The sequence below is a fragment of the Engystomops pustulosus genome, chromosome 8 (assembly GCF_040894005.1).
Source record: "Engystomops pustulosus chromosome 8, aEngPut4.maternal, whole genome shotgun sequence".
NCBI classification, from domain to species: domain Eukaryota; kingdom Metazoa; phylum Chordata; class Amphibia; order Anura; family Leptodactylidae; genus Engystomops; species Engystomops pustulosus.
Window position 1 is genome coordinate 34,199,659 of NC_092418.1, and position 15,129 is coordinate 34,214,787.

The window sequence follows — 15,129 nt, forward strand, 5'->3', positions numbered from 1 at the left end:
GGGTGTCTTTTACAAAACTTTATTACATCTATATGCAAATTTTTTTTATGCGGCTACTGGGGTGTGGAGTAGCCGGACATGAGGCTACTAGTCGCGGCTACTCCACGCCCCAGTAGCCGCGTTACTCCGCCTACCAGGAAATCTTCGGCGGGTCCCCCGGCTACTGCGCATGCGCAGTAGTTCCGGAGCCGTGGCCGCGCAGCCGAAGTCCTGCGTTCTGCACAAGCGAAGATTAGCTGGTAGGCGGAGTAACGCGGCTACTGGGGCGTGGAGTAGCCGCGACTAGTAGCCTCATGCCCGGCTACTCCACGCCCCAGTAGCCGCATAAAAAAATTTGCATATAGATGTACATAAAGTTTTGTAAAAGACACCCGGGACGTGAGGATTAGCCCAAAAAAGGGCTATCCTCACGTCCCATCCATCCACCTACCACGCCTTCTACCTTTATAGGAAAAGTGCTGCAGGATTGTACCGGGGTTGTATGGTCACCCAATAACTGGTTTATGTGTGATCCCAAAAGCGTGGGCCATTGTAGCTGCAGGGCCCGCACGGGGGACAAGGCAGCCGCAGGTGACCCCTCCACAATAAGCCTTAATTGTTCAGTCTTTTTCTAATAGTAGTGTAAAGAACTTGAACATTTAACATACTGGGGTAACGCAGAAGTGCTTCCTTTACAAAGTGCTTGTATTATAGTGTTTATTCTCGCCCCACAACATTTTACTAACACCTTACAGCCGTATAAATATCGGAGATTAACTAATTCATCATCTTCCTCCCTATTACTACAATAGTAATTTTATGACATTGTAAGGTGCAAATTTATTTTACAAATCCTGGGGCCGTAGTAAGAAATATATCCTGAGACTTTGGAAACTATTTACACCTTGTTGTAACTATGGGTATATGTGCACAGGAATACATTTGTATACAGAATTCCTTCCCTTTACTTGGCCTGAACTTTCCGAAGACCAATGTCCAAAGCAGTCATGGCCTTTTTATCTTGAATTTCCGATTTTGCGCCGTTGTCTAGAAGGATCTTTACAGTTTTTGAATTTCCTTTTTGCACGGCGTGGTGTAAAGCCGTCTTCCCAGACTTGTCCTGCTGGTCTATGTTCACCAGTCCAATATTGGTGCCCAAGAGGACCTGTACAATACAGAAAAGAAGGAGTTCATAAAATGATGAAACTTATTTATGTAGATAAAGTGTGATAAGTATGCGGTGTGTGTACCTGACAAATACTTGGATTCTCCTGCGTTGCGGCATGGTGTAACAGGGTTTTCCCTTCTTCATCTGTTACACTAAAAATAGTTAAGTCATAACTAATGGATGCAGTCAAAACATGAGACTTTACATTTAAATATTCCGCCTATATTTTCTATGTAAATGTCATTGGGAGACTGATTTTAACATTTCAGGACATGGTGGTGTTTTCCTTTTTTTCACAGTTGCTTTCTAACATCTGGGTGCACTAGAAGCCCAGTAGTATTGTGCAAAGATCTTCTACTACTAACCACTTACTACTACCACCCCTTAATGGAGCAAGCATTGATAGCTCCTGTGTTGAAGAGATGTCTCCCACAACAATTCTGAAAACACTTTATGGTGTCCATGGTGCTACCACTATCGCTATAGGACAGTGATGGCGAACCTTTTAGCGGCCGAGTGCTCCAACTGCAACCCAAACCCCCCCTTATTTATTGTGAGGTGCCAGCCAAAAATTAAAGCAGTAACTTATTGCTCCCTGTTCCTCAACAATGTTTGATCATATTGGCCTCCTGAGGACAAGATGGAAAATCTGCATCATTTTAGCTTCTTTCCAGTGTCCCTCTGTACAGCAGGGGACAGCAGAAGGTCCTCCAAAGATAATTTGGCGCTGTCTACTCATTCTCCCTCTTCCTACAGTCCCAAGTAGCGAAGTATCACTTTAATATATGTCTGAAAGCAGCATCTTTTATGTTGCTTGGAAATGCAGAAAGATTCTTTGAGTCTTGTCTGATGTGCTGGGGTAATGGCCCGGGTGCCCACAAAAAGGGCTCTGAGTGCCACCTCTGGCACCAGTGCCATAGGTTCGCCACCACTGCTATAGGATCTGATGATGAACATGTTGCACTAAGGCGGCGTCAGTATGTTCCTCTGCTTTCCTATCTTATTGATTTCAGAGGGTCCTATTCCTGCCAACGATTCCCAAGTGTAGATCATTTCTAAAATCTGTAACTTTTTCTTTATTTCTTGTTTTCGAGGGCTTGTTTTTAGGAGAATCTTCAACTTTTTGGAGAAAAAAAATGGGGACTTGTACCTAATATATCAAGATTTTTTATTTATTTTTTTGAAGTTTTGTAATAAGTGTATTTTTTTCATTTTTTTGTTTGCCTACCATACTGTTTCTAGGTGTATTCCAAAATGTGTGGGATAAATAAGGCATCCGGAAGGTTGACGTGACAAAACCAAATATCCACCGTTTGTCTTTTTTTGTTTTTTTAAGGGAAGGGTGGGGTTAAAGGAAGTCTACCAGCACCCACCACTTTGTAACAAAGTTTACATCTAGACAGACATGGAAGCGTCCTATAGAAAAAATTGAATGCCCTTTTCATGGTGAGACCTTTTCAAGCATGAGAGTATTTGTTCTACATTTAGACCTGTCCGTTACCATTTGTATTTGTAACAATATAGAATATTTTACCTGGGTAAAAAGAAATGAGACTGGCACAAATTTCTAAGAGTTCTGTCATCTCCGTTGTGAATTGCCGCTAATGAGCGCTGAAAAATAATAGAATTTTCACTACAAGATTCCACTCTTCTCTGCCTACGGATCTGATGCCTGCGATTTTTCTACAATAAAATATAGAAAAAACTATTAGGGACATACACATTAGGAGAAGGACATAACATGGGTGACGTGAATTACAGAGATTCTCTCTTTATGATGTCGCCCATTGTAGGGTGGGGTATATAAGCAGAAACGGAGCAATCAGGTCCTGAATTTGTTTTAATGGAAACAGGGAAAATAGGCAAATGAAAAAGAAGAGATAAAAGCCAAATTGTGGTGACTAGCCGGCTGGCACAGAGCATCTGCCAAACAGCAAGTCTTACAGGGAAGTCCTCGTAGTAGCTACCAAAGAAGGACAACTGGTGACAGGCCCAGGTTTACTGATATATATGGGGAATAAAAGCCATTCTCAATGGTCTAAATCCATAGAAGGGCTACTCTAGTACAAAACTTCCAATCATTAATGGTGGCTATAATGATGTGTAACCACTGAGTGCTCAGGCTGCTCATGCTACCCTTGTCTACAATCAAAAGCGATTCCAGTGCCAAGTAATTTCTTGTGTGCAATTCTCTTATTAACAGGCCAAGACATCCCGAAGACCGTGACAAAAGGTTCAAAGTGCAGCCTTGGCGACGAACCGTCTTTAAAATCTGCTTCTTTTCATAAAGGCCTCACCTCACAAATTACAAGACCTAAAGGGGTTGGCCACTTTCCAATGAATCTCTTCCATTAGACTTGTCTCTGTATGTTTGTGCACCTGTACCTTTGCCTCCTTTGATAGCTCCAGTCTTTCCCTATTCTCACCATACTTCCCTCAATGTATATACGCATCTTCCTCTCTCTCACTGCTTCAGTCCGTCCTCATGGCGTCTCCCACTGTGTCTCTCTTTTTACTATCAGTCCTAACTGACAGAGGCAGGAAAAGGTGAGGAAGGGGAGAAGGATGGGTCATAACTCTCCAGCTACACCTCCTTCAAAGAATAACAGCGGGTCTGCACATCTTTGGTGCAGAATATCAGGACACCTTCACAAATATTGATGACCTCATGCCTTGATGGGGCAGAACTGCTTTTATAGTACTATAGTAGACATATGGTTGAAAAAAAACACTTGTCCATCAAGTTCACCCAAGGAAGGGAAGGGATTGGATGAGGAAGGGATTTAGGGGAAACAATTCTATATAACATAACAGTCAATGTTATTTTGGTGTAAAAGGCATCTAGACCCTTCTTGAAACTCTCTGCTGTCCCTGCTGTGAGCAGCGCCTGAGGCAGGCTATTCCACAGAATGACAGTTCTATGTAACTGCCTAATGTGTCCAGTATTATTTCTACTTTTAGAACTTCCAGTATAGAGTATTTATTTCCTATCACATACCATCACAACAACATTCTGTTCTCCTTTGCTGGATTCTGGTTCTGGGTTTAAAACATTACATTTTGAAGAGGAATCGGAATAATCATCATCTGACAGACTCGGTTCCAATGTTGTATCTGAAAAGAAGTATTCCTCATCCAGTGTAGAGTCGGTCTCGTAGAGGCTGTGGTCTTCACATGAACAGCTGTAACCAGATGTCATTTTGGCTTCACAATCTGCCTGAGAGCACAACTTATTGTGGTGTCGGAGTTTTCTATGTTCTTTAGTGACGTCTTCATCTGCTTCACGTCTATCTCTTTCTTCTTCATTATTCCCACAGCTGGAGAAAGGCTGAGAGTCAAGCGAGCTGTAGGTCACATCATTCCCAGAATCTGAAAGAATTTCTTGCAGTAAAGCAAGTTCTGAAGATCCTTTATCAGAACTTAGGTAGTTTTTGTTTTCCCCGGGACAATGTGGCTCATTGTTTACACATGTAGAAGATTCTCTTCTTACCATTTTTGACCTTCCACCGGTAGACCCGTCTTGTGTATATCTCTTACTACATCCATTCACTTGAACAATAACCGATGATTCTTTGCTTTCAACGGCGAAGAAGACATAGCCGGCCGGACTGCTGGCTCTGCTGTGTTTCTGAACCTCCCTTGTATTCAGCTTTTTCCCTGAACTTGAATTTGTAGATGTGACCTCATCCGTGTTGCCTACCTCTAGTACAGGTTTCTCCTTTCTAACATCTGAAGTCATGGAGGTGAAGCGTTTATCTACCGCTGAAATGACTCTGCTTGTACCAGTCTTTTCTGAAGATACTAGAACTTTGGCTTGTTTTCCAGAGGCAGGAACAACTTGACGTCTTCTCGTTGAGGAACCAAAACTTCTTAGTGATGTTCTTGGCTTTGGTGGTGTGTGTCCTTCAGCCATTCTTGGTGACTTGGTAGACTTTGTGTTATTTGTCCTATCACTATCTAAATCACTTCTGTTCTCTTTCTTAGCAGTTTCTAATTTTTCCTCATGGATATGTGGAAATCCCAGTTCTTTAGACGATACCAAAAGGTCATTGTCCTTGCTGTTTAGTGGTTTACTTGTGGTTGGTCTACGTTTATCCCTTGTCTTTTGACAGTTTTTATTATCTGAAAATATAAAACATCTCATTGAAATATTACAAACATAATTTATATGGGGAATGGATGTCTTGGGCTATGAGGGATTAGCTGTGGAGATGATGGCTACATAGGACTGCAATAGGCTACAAAGACAATCAGTGTGCACAAGTGTCCACACAATGCGAGTTCTTTGTGGATCCATAGACCTAAAACAGTAAGAAGATCTACAGGTCCTTCCTGAGCCTTCCTCTCGCCTTCACATGTTAAGATATGTGTGTCACATGATAACTAGCTTTTTTGGGACCACATAGTTTTGCCACAAGATGCCACAAAATGATATCTTACATCTGCCCATGTGGTGTGAAATTTAGCCTGGCGAGGGTTTTGATATGCTGTTAGTTTTGTGAAAGTTATCAGTCCTTAAGCAGGGCCTGTTCATCATTTAAAGGAATACTACCATAAAAATGAAGCATGATAAACCACTTTCTTATAGATCCAAGCACCGAGGTACTCTTTACTGAGTTAAAGGTAAATTACTTATCCATGGCCTTCTTCCTTCCAAAATCAACTTTTAAAATTATACCAATGAGCCTAAAGGGCTCTGGGGAGCATTTCCAGAGCCCTTTCTTGCTGAAGCTTCACAGGTTGTTACACTGCCCCCCATGATTCCTCAGCACTGCTAATGTGCCAATTCTCTAGGTTACCTTTGTGTCTTGCCGTTTGTGCTCTGTTGGCGGTAGTATCCGGTGCTGATATTTGTGCCTTTATAGTATTACATGGGGATAGCCAGTTGTTATATGGAAATACATACTCCGTTGTCCCTTTCTTTACTATAACCTTCTTGCAATACAAAGGTGAGGCTGAAAAATAAATGTTAAATGAATGTCATATCCATTGGAATATCAATATATCTGTATCACATCCTACATTGATGGGAGTCTACAGCAGATGTCCCCGTACAAAGCAGCAGACAGTGTTAGGTATTGTCCCTGGAGATCTGTGTAATCATACCTTTGTGTGTTGTTAGTAGCTGCAGGACTGTTATATATATTCCAGAAATTGTAGCTAAACTTTGAGCACTCTGGTGCACTGGTGTGTGAGATATAGTCGCTGAACAAAGCACAACCCCAAAGCACAAGGGGGGTTTTAATGCAGAGATAAAAGAACACAGCAGTGTATGGATTTCCCCCAATGTTTCAAGTCCAGCTACAATCCAGGAATAGTATTAGTTATGTTGATGTACAATACAATAACTACAATCAGAGTCATATACACTCACCTCTATCTTTTCTGTGAATCCCTATGCATAAATCAGTTACTTCTCCAAGATCCTTTGTTTTGACATGAAAAATTAAAGCCTTCAAGAAAAAGTAAGATGTTACGGCAACAAAAAATAAGATTGAAGGAACTTGCAAGTGCCCATGACAGAGGTGGCAAAATTATGATTACGCTGCCAACTTTCTACATAATTTATTTACTTGTAAGAGTAATTCCTCTTGCACACGGCCTGTAACACGGGCGGAGGAGAAAGCAGGGGTGAGCACGCCCGACCCCTCCCCATAGAAAGCCAAATGGCTGCCTCTGTTCCTCTTGTGATATATGTTTCACAGTGTACACAGACCGGGTGCCATAGACCTCTACGGGTACCATTATCTGTATGCAAATTTCGTGGCCAGATCACAGTCCCCATAATGCTTGTGTGCATAAGGCCTAAGTGTGTGTGGGACTCGCTGATGGTATTCTGTAATATCGCTGTTATTTTAATAGTTAAATTTGTCATCAGATTTTACCCATTTAAAACACTGGCCACCTCATGTAGGGTATGAAATGTCCTTTACAGAATTCCCTTGTGCGCTATAGTACATGGAAACATGAAATCGGAAGACAGACCCGTGGAAATGAGCTGATCCATTGTGCTGGATCCCACAGATCAGGAATGGGCAATTTATTTTTACCATGAGGCCACATGGAAATTTGGAACGATTGTATAGGGCCGGAATAATAAGAACTCAGTTCTACCCAATACCTATATACTGTATTCCGTATAGAACCTATTCCATAAATTAAAAAAAAAACTGTAAATAAAACATTACATTGATTCAATGAAAATATGGAGGACCTAATTGCAACATATTTAATGATGGTGAGAGGAGCCTTACAATTTTCAACAATCTCTCGTGAGCCGATCAGAGATGGGCCCGATGTGGTCCTGGGGTCGTACAATGACCAGGGTTGCCGAAGAGACTATCACCTCTGATCCAATGACCACACAATGTCACTGGTAAATCAGATATTATCCACAACACCAGTCACAAGGCTCTCATGGGTGGATGCGCCCGTTATCCTCATTGTAAGACAATTAGTTATAGAGTTGGGCTCTCACCTGTCCGGCACCGGATGTAATGCTGTTAGGCAATGGATTCTGAAGGATAAGTGTCCTGCTTCTACCACTTGCTCCATACAGTCTTATAAACATGGAAGGTGAAGCTTCTTCCTGATCTCTCACTATGGTGTGGACAGCAATTTCATAATCTATGTCCTCATCTGAAGCTGGCACCTGCCGGGCACAAAGAGATTATACATGTATCCATAGCTGCAAATCCTTAAAGTGACATTACAAGTCCTCCATCACTAAGAAACAAATGAAGAACGCCGTACTGTGTTATATGGGCTTTGTGTGACAAATCCTAACAGAAAGATTTCTATTCACCACTGAGACAATTGTGGAATTATCCTTCACCATTTGTGTATACAACTATAAAGAGAGATATGATATACAGTAGGTAGAATATAGATAGGATCATAGACAATAGATAGCAGATAGAAATAGATTGATTGAAGATGGACTAATGTGTGTATAATATATATATATATATACCGTATATTCTCGAGTATAAGCCACGTTTTTCAGAGCAATTTTTCTGCTGAAAATTCCCCACTTGGCTTATACTCGGGTATATAAAAAATAAACTCAGTACTCGACGGCCATTCCGACGGCCCGGGCAGCGCCTCTTCTTTCTTCATGTGCCCGGGGCTCCAGCTCAGCGACAGGTCTGTGCGCACTGCCTGTCCCTCGCACCAACTATGATGTCAGCCGCTGCTGGTATATTTGATAAAATTAAGTAACTTGGCTTATACTCGGATCATCTTATACTCGAGTATATAAGGTATATATATGAGAAAGAACTAGAACAAAAACAGCACTTATGCTAAAACAGAATTCAATTGGGTGTAAGCCCAGATCTGGGACCCACAATTCGTGCACAAAAAAATTAGAAGACCAGACCCAGGTGAAAGACAAAAAACTTATTGTACTTTATCAAGCCAGAGAGGTTCCAGCCACTACTGTTGTGGACACATGATAAAGTATAGTGTTCTAGTGCAGGTTGATGCCCCCACCAATCGGCGCAAACCGGATTTATCAGGGGGCTCCGGACACTTATAAACCAGGTCTGAAGTGCCATAGAAGTGTGTCATGGCCTGCGTCTGAAAGGGCAGTGCAGAGGTGCAGGCAGCAATGTCAGCCCACTGCAGGAGTACCCCGTCCCCTCCCAATTCCTGCACTGCCCCGAATCACAGCTCGTAAACCGGTTTTCGGGGGTACAAGTTGTGATAAATGTTTTTTTTCTCCCCCAATGCTGCAATATGATAGATAAATAGATAGATAGATAGATAGATAGATAGATAGATAGATAGATAGATAGATAGATAGATAGATAGATAGATTCTGGACATTACATAAATGCCAATTTAATGGTGGCATATTTAGAACATGGAGCAGTATGTGCATTGAATATGCCCTCTACGTTGTATGTGTTTGTATAAAGACAGCAGGACATACTACTTGATTCTTCCGAATGTCCACATTTAGGCTTTGATCCTTGTATGTATCACCATCCCCATCCAGAGATGATGTTTCTGTACCGGGAGAAGGTTCCTCACAAGCTGTTGGAATATTCACCCTTGCCGAGGTAAGTGATTGCCTCACACTTGGTTTTAAAGGGGATCCCCCTATTAAAATGAGGAATACATTATTTAACATTTCATATCTCAGTTTATCACATTTCCTTTAGGAATACTTACTTCTGTGGTGGTGAAGATCTTGTAAATGATGTTCTGAAGTCTAAAATAAAAAATGTTGTGATGTTATAGAATATTTCTTAGTCCACCAGCAGTCAGATTTAGCCATCAGAGGTCATTCTGAAGTAAAATCTGGGAGCCCCCCTCATCCTTTAAAGGGGGTTTCCCACAAACTAAACCCCCAGATTGCGAAAACGAGGGGTTCTTCGCCGCTCTTCAGACTAATGGATCAGAAGGCTGCGCATGACCGTTCTGCTCCATTAATCTCTATGGAGCTGACGGAGATCAGTGAGCGCTGTGCTCAGCAATATCCGTCAGCTCAATAGAGATAAATGAAGCAGAGCAGTCATGAACGGCAGACGGATCCTTTGTTTTTGCAATCTGTAGGGGTCTCAGCACTGAGACCCCCACTGATCAGCAAGTTGGACCTATCCCGTGGATAGAGCCAAACTTTAGTTTGTGGGAAAACCCCTTTAAGGATATCCAACAAGAACAGGGGATAACCGGTTGAGTTAATCCGATTAATCAGATTCTAGAGATAAGGTCCCTGATTGGTTATTTCCACCACCACCTTCTATTAACTCCTCCTTCTATAATACTGTATTTTTTTCATAAATTAATGACCCCTCTCAGTACGGCTTGTTACTTACTGTAGCCACAATCAGATTTGCAGCGGATGAAATGAGCCTTCTGAATTCTCCCTGTGACACGGCTTGTCGAGAGCGGCGGTCAATACCCAAAGAGACGACTTTCCAGTCACTAGTAAACAAGCAAATATAAGATGACTTCTAATATTGGACCAGGGCATGTAGCAATCTGGCCAATAATGGGATATTAAATTTATGGCTGTTATAAATACCTGCATTTCCAGTTTACGTCTCTGAGAAAAACATAATTTCTGGCAAAACGCTCCTGTAAATATAGAAATTTGTTAATTTATTATAAGTAGCCTTACAATTCACTTTAATACTTTGGGGGATTCACTTTAATACCTATGTTGAAGCTGCTGAAGCTTCACAGGCTGTTACACTGTCCCCTCCTCTCTCGGCACTTTTCTCCCTCTGCCTGGTGTAGGTTCAAACACTGGGAAGGGAGAAGTGCTTTTATACAGTGTAACAGCCTCTGAAGCTTCAGCATGAAGGGGTTCTGGTAAAATCCCCATTGAGCCCCTCAGGCTCATTAGCATACATTTTAAAGTGGATTTTAGAAGGAAGGAGGCCATGGATTACAAATATAAGAAGATTACCACAGTCACGGTGCCTGGATCTATGAGTAAGTGTCCCGGATTTATCATGATGGATTTTAGTGGTGGACTTCTGGATTTGAATCCGGAATGCAGCCACATATCCCCCAAATTTTGGGAAGAGGTAGCGGCTTTTACATAAACCCAGTAGCAGGGCTGCCCTGTGTCAACCTAAAATTGTTCATATTGCCTGCCGCTAGGTCCATAGATCCTCTTTAGCTTAATATTACACAGTGGAAGGGTGCAGATTTTAGAAAGCTGGCTCTGCTACTGCATACTGGTAACCTACAGACAGCTGGTACTGGCAATCTGCTCGGATCAGCTGTCACATCTAGTTCTGGCGGATCTAATATGGGGAGTGACGAGCCTGGGGGAGGATCCTATCACAAAGCGCTGCCTCCTGGACGGTGACATAGTGGGGACAGGATAGTATCTACCATGGAAGCCCCTGAAGATGCTATAGATGTGACATACAGGGATGGTGAATGAGGACATCTTCTCCCGGATTCTCCTCTGCACTTGTAGCTTGTAATCCGGATTTATTTCCACTTTCTTCGTCCATCCCGCTCTGGTGTAGGATCTCAGAGAAGCTTCTAGTTTATTATCCAGAAGGTTTTCCTTTGGTCTCGGAGGCTGATGCCGTATACGTCGTCCTGCAGACTGAAGAAAATGCATCTATCAGTCCTTGCGTCTCTTTATATGTATTTGGGAAAACTACCGGTATTCTAGATTCACTTTTGTCACGAATTTGCTCTGTGGATTCCCTCTGTTATTCCTCATGATATACAATATAAATGACATACACGTCACCATTCTCTTTGTTAATTGTGACCTTACAGACAGCATATGCAGTCACCACTCATGGGACAGTATCAGGGTGGCTACTGACCTCACCTCATTGACTAGGGGAATGGTAACAACCAATCATTAGGTTTGTCTGGGATGAAGAGGGAGAAGGCTCCACAGCTTCCTCTCTCTCACCGCTTCAGTCCGTCCTCATGGCGTCTCAAACTTTCTCGTCTCCCTGAGGCTGCATTCACACGTTGCGTTTAACACATGCATTTTCAAACAGCTGAAGAGAAGATATGCCTAATGACATTGTTGTCAACATTGCGTTTACAAAACGCATGTGTTAACGTTTTGTTAATGCACGCATTTGTGAACAACGCATTAACGCTTGCATTTTGTAAACGCAAGGTTGACAACAATGTAATTATGTAAATCTCCTCTTCAGCTGTATAAAAACCCATGAGTTGAACGCAAACTAAACGCAACGTGTGAACTCAGCCTGACAGACACAGGAAAATACATAATAAAGATTCAGCAATTTAATAATAAAATACTTACTCAAAATTGTGTTTAGGCCAAAATACCATTCTATTATTAGAGGTGTTTTCCCATGAACACAAGTTAGGCCCTATCCACAGAATAGGCCCTAACTTGCTGATCAGTGGGGGTCTCAGTGATGAGACCCCCATAGATCACGAAAACCAAGGGTCTCACATACCTCCATCGGAGTAATGGAGCATATGGCTGCGCATGACCGTTCTGCTCCATTAATCTTTATAGAGCTGACGGAGATCGGTGAGCACAGCGCTCGGTGATCTCCGTCAGCTCCATAGAGATTAAGAGACCTCATAGAGAAATAGAGACCCCCTATCGGACCCCTCGTTTTTGTTATCTGTGGGGGTTTCATTACTGAGACCCCCACTGATCAGCAAGTTAGGCCCTATCGACTGAAAAGTTATCACAGCATTTTCCAGGTATGAATAACGGAAGCATAACAGAAGATAGATAGAAGTCTATCCAGAACCAGAAAGTGGATGGAAGATCTTACGTTCATCTCCTGATTTTAGTTTGCGTTATGCAGTCCTAAAATGGAAACCCCTAACACGAGTGTGAATTGTGCCTTACATTGCCGAATATATCTTCACCATATTATACCTCCTCTATACTCACCTGATACAATCTTTTATTTCCCGTAGAGTCTGTCGGATTTACAGACAAATCAAATCCAACTTCTTTCCTCTCTACATCAAGATAATATTTCCTGAAATCAAATAGATTTTCATATTTATTCTGTTAAAGAATATCAACCATCAGTACATAGAGTACAGAGTTATAATAATAGTATATATAGTATATACAGGTGGTCTCCTACTTAAGAACACCTGACTTACAGACGACCCCTAGTTACAAACGGACCTCTGGATTTTGGTAAATTACTGTACTTTATCCCTAGGCTACAATAATCAGCTATAACAGTTATCACAGGTGTCTGTAATGAAGCTTTATTGTAATTCCTGGTTCTTATGACAACCCAACATTTTTAAAATCCAATTGTCACAGAGACCAAAAAAATTTGCCTGGGGTTACAACTATAAAGTATACAGTTCCAACTTACATACAAATTCAACTTAAGAACAAACCTACAGAACCAATCTTGTACGTATCCCCGGGACTGCCTGTATTGGAGTATAGATTTATAATAAAATAAGTCCTGAGGAACGTCTTATTATTCTTAGTAGGACACATCTACCAGCCGTAAAAATGCTATACAATGGTTCTGAGCACCGATCACTTACATGCTGCTCCCGTGCTGCAGGTGAATGATATGAAAAGCTGAAGCCCGGAAACGTTCTGTTTTTGGAGAAAAATTTTTTTTAAAACCTTGGACACAGCAGACCTGGAGCGCCCGAGGGAGGCGGAGAACAGCTCAAGGGGCACCTGCAGCACCCCAGCAGTATGGAATTTATCGGTGCTCAGAACCACTATATAGCAGTGATTGATTTCCTTTAAAGATACCTATACAGGTGGTCCCCTATTTAAGGACACCCGACTTACAGACAATCCACAGTTACAGACAGACCCCACTGACCTCTGGTGAAGCTCTCTGGAAGCTTTACTATAGTCCCAGACTGCAATGATCAGCTGTAAGGTGTCTACAATGACGCTTTATTGATAATCCTTGTTCCTATTACAGTAGAAAAAGTTTAAACTCCAATTGTCACTGGGGCCAAAAATTTTTTTGTCTGGATCTACAATTATAAAATATACAGTTTCGACTTAAGAACAAACCTCTGAACCCTATCTTGTCTGTAAAATATTGGGGCAGATTTACTTACCCAGTCCATTCGCGATCCAGCGGCGCGTTCTCTGCGGTGGATTCGGGTCTTCCGGCGATTCAATAAGGCAGTTCCTCCGACGTCCACCAGGTGTTGCTGCTGCGCTGAAGTCCGCCGAGGCCCGCCGGAGTTCACGATCCTATACTTGGTGAAGGTAAGCACGTGTCCAGGGACACTATTTTTTTTTTTTTTTAAATGCGGCGGTTTTTCCGAATCCGTCGGGTTTCCGTTCGGCCACGTCCAACCGATTTCCGTCGCGTGCATGCCGGCACCAATGCGCCACAATACGATCGCGTGCGCCAAAATCCCGTGGCAATTCAGGAAAAATCGGCGCAAATCGGAGATATTCGGGTAACAAGTCAGGAAAACGCGAATTGGGCCCTTAGTCAATGACCTCCATTATGTTAAAAAGTGAAGTAATGCATAATATGCATCTTCGATCAGGCTCAGGCTTCGCTTCCATTTTGACAATAATAACAAATCTTCATTTCTATAACTCCATCATATTCAAATCCATGCAAATACATACAAAGTAATAACTTGGGCAGATCAGATGGAGCAATAGGATTGTGGCCCTGCTCACAAGAGCTTACAATCTATGAGTGAATGTAACAATCTGTCACTTAAAATAATTTTAGTGAAGGGGGTGGAATTTTAGCAATGATTATTTTTTTTTCAACTCTATTGAAGTGGGGAGTAACAGGGTGATCTTTAGTCACATGATGGAAGTCCAGAAAATCCTTGGTGCGGCACAATCCTGTTTCATGTTAGCTAAAGGTTGTCAAGTATGAATACTGCCCAGGTTGCTGGTATTAGACGGCTGCCATGTGTACTGTGGGGAGGCTGCTGTACTTAAACTGCAGTGTCAACAGTATTATTTTTCTAAATTTTACTATTTTTTTCTAGAGCTGAAAAGCATTCAGCATTGTGACATTAGAAAGGACAGTGACATTACCAGTGCATTAGTGGTTATTAGAGAAACCTCTAGACATGTGCCTATTGTGCCTAACCCAAAACCTGTGCCCAAAACATCATTCTATGTGACCTTTACCCGTCTATCAGCCAGAGTCTTGCATTTTTTGTGTCTTTTCTGAATTACAGGAAAAATAAATCCCATGTTTAATATTCTTTTCATAAATAGCAGTGATTTAATGACTTTGAAAAGCAGAAGAGGGTTAAATAAAACGCAACACAAAACTACAGTGTGAATTTAGCCTAAGGGGGGGGGGGGCTGCGTTTCCTATGTGTGTACAGGTGGACTCACAGCCGGGCCGCCACTGCCGGGATGATGACACTGCTGGGCACTGCGCGCTCCATGCTCCTCTGCTCTCCTGCTGATGGATGTTGTGCGCTGCCATAGGAACACGGGGTGTGGACCGTGCAGCAAGTGCAGGTGTCGTCAACAAAATGGCGCCTATACTGCAGACACACAGGCTGCA

General features: G+C 42.2%; 1 protein-coding gene across 2 annotated transcripts; it reads right to left on the reverse strand.

Annotated features, from left to right (window-relative positions):
• Positions 1–411: 411 nt before the first annotated feature.
• LOC140075117 (uncharacterized) lies at positions 412–15,060 on the reverse strand. Of its 2 annotated transcripts, none has more exons than XM_072120626.1 (14): positions 14,955–15,060; positions 12,525–12,615; positions 11,040–11,225; positions 10,182–10,234; positions 9,973–10,081; positions 9,326–9,365; positions 9,084–9,253; positions 7,626–7,799; positions 6,522–6,600; positions 5,947–6,102; positions 4,146–5,269; positions 2,682–2,830; positions 1,230–1,299; positions 412–1,144 (listed from the first exon to the last, which is right to left on the reverse strand). In XM_072120626.1, the coding sequence occupies exons 1-14, from the start codon at positions 15,005–15,007 to the stop codon at positions 944–946; spliced, it is 2,655 nt and encodes an 884-aa protein (XP_071976727.1). In that variant the 5' UTR covers positions 15,008–15,060; the 3' UTR covers positions 412–943. The 2 variants fall into 2 exon arrangements, with proteins under 2 accessions (XP_071976727.1, XP_071976728.1); XM_072120627.1 differs by having other exon boundaries at positions 9,087–9,253; positions 14,955–15,059.
• Positions 15,061–15,129: the final 69 nt, after the last annotated feature.

What these genes read in the sequence shown, in the direction of transcription:
- LOC140075117 (XM_072120626.1), bottom strand. Translation starts at nt 15,007, where the DNA reads ATGGAGCGCGCAGTGCCCAGCAGTGTCATCATCCCGGCAGTGGCGGCC. An exon ending in ACATTCGGAAGAATCAAGTA is followed by an intron (nt 7,800 to 9,083) that starts GTATGTCCTGCT and finishes TGTGCCCGGCAG; the next exon opens with GTGCCAGCTTCAGATGAGGA. An exon ending in GATTCACAGAAAAGATAGAG is followed by an intron (nt 6,103 to 6,521) that starts GTGAGTGTATAT and finishes TTTATTTTTCAG; the next exon opens with CCTCACCTTTGTATTGCAAG.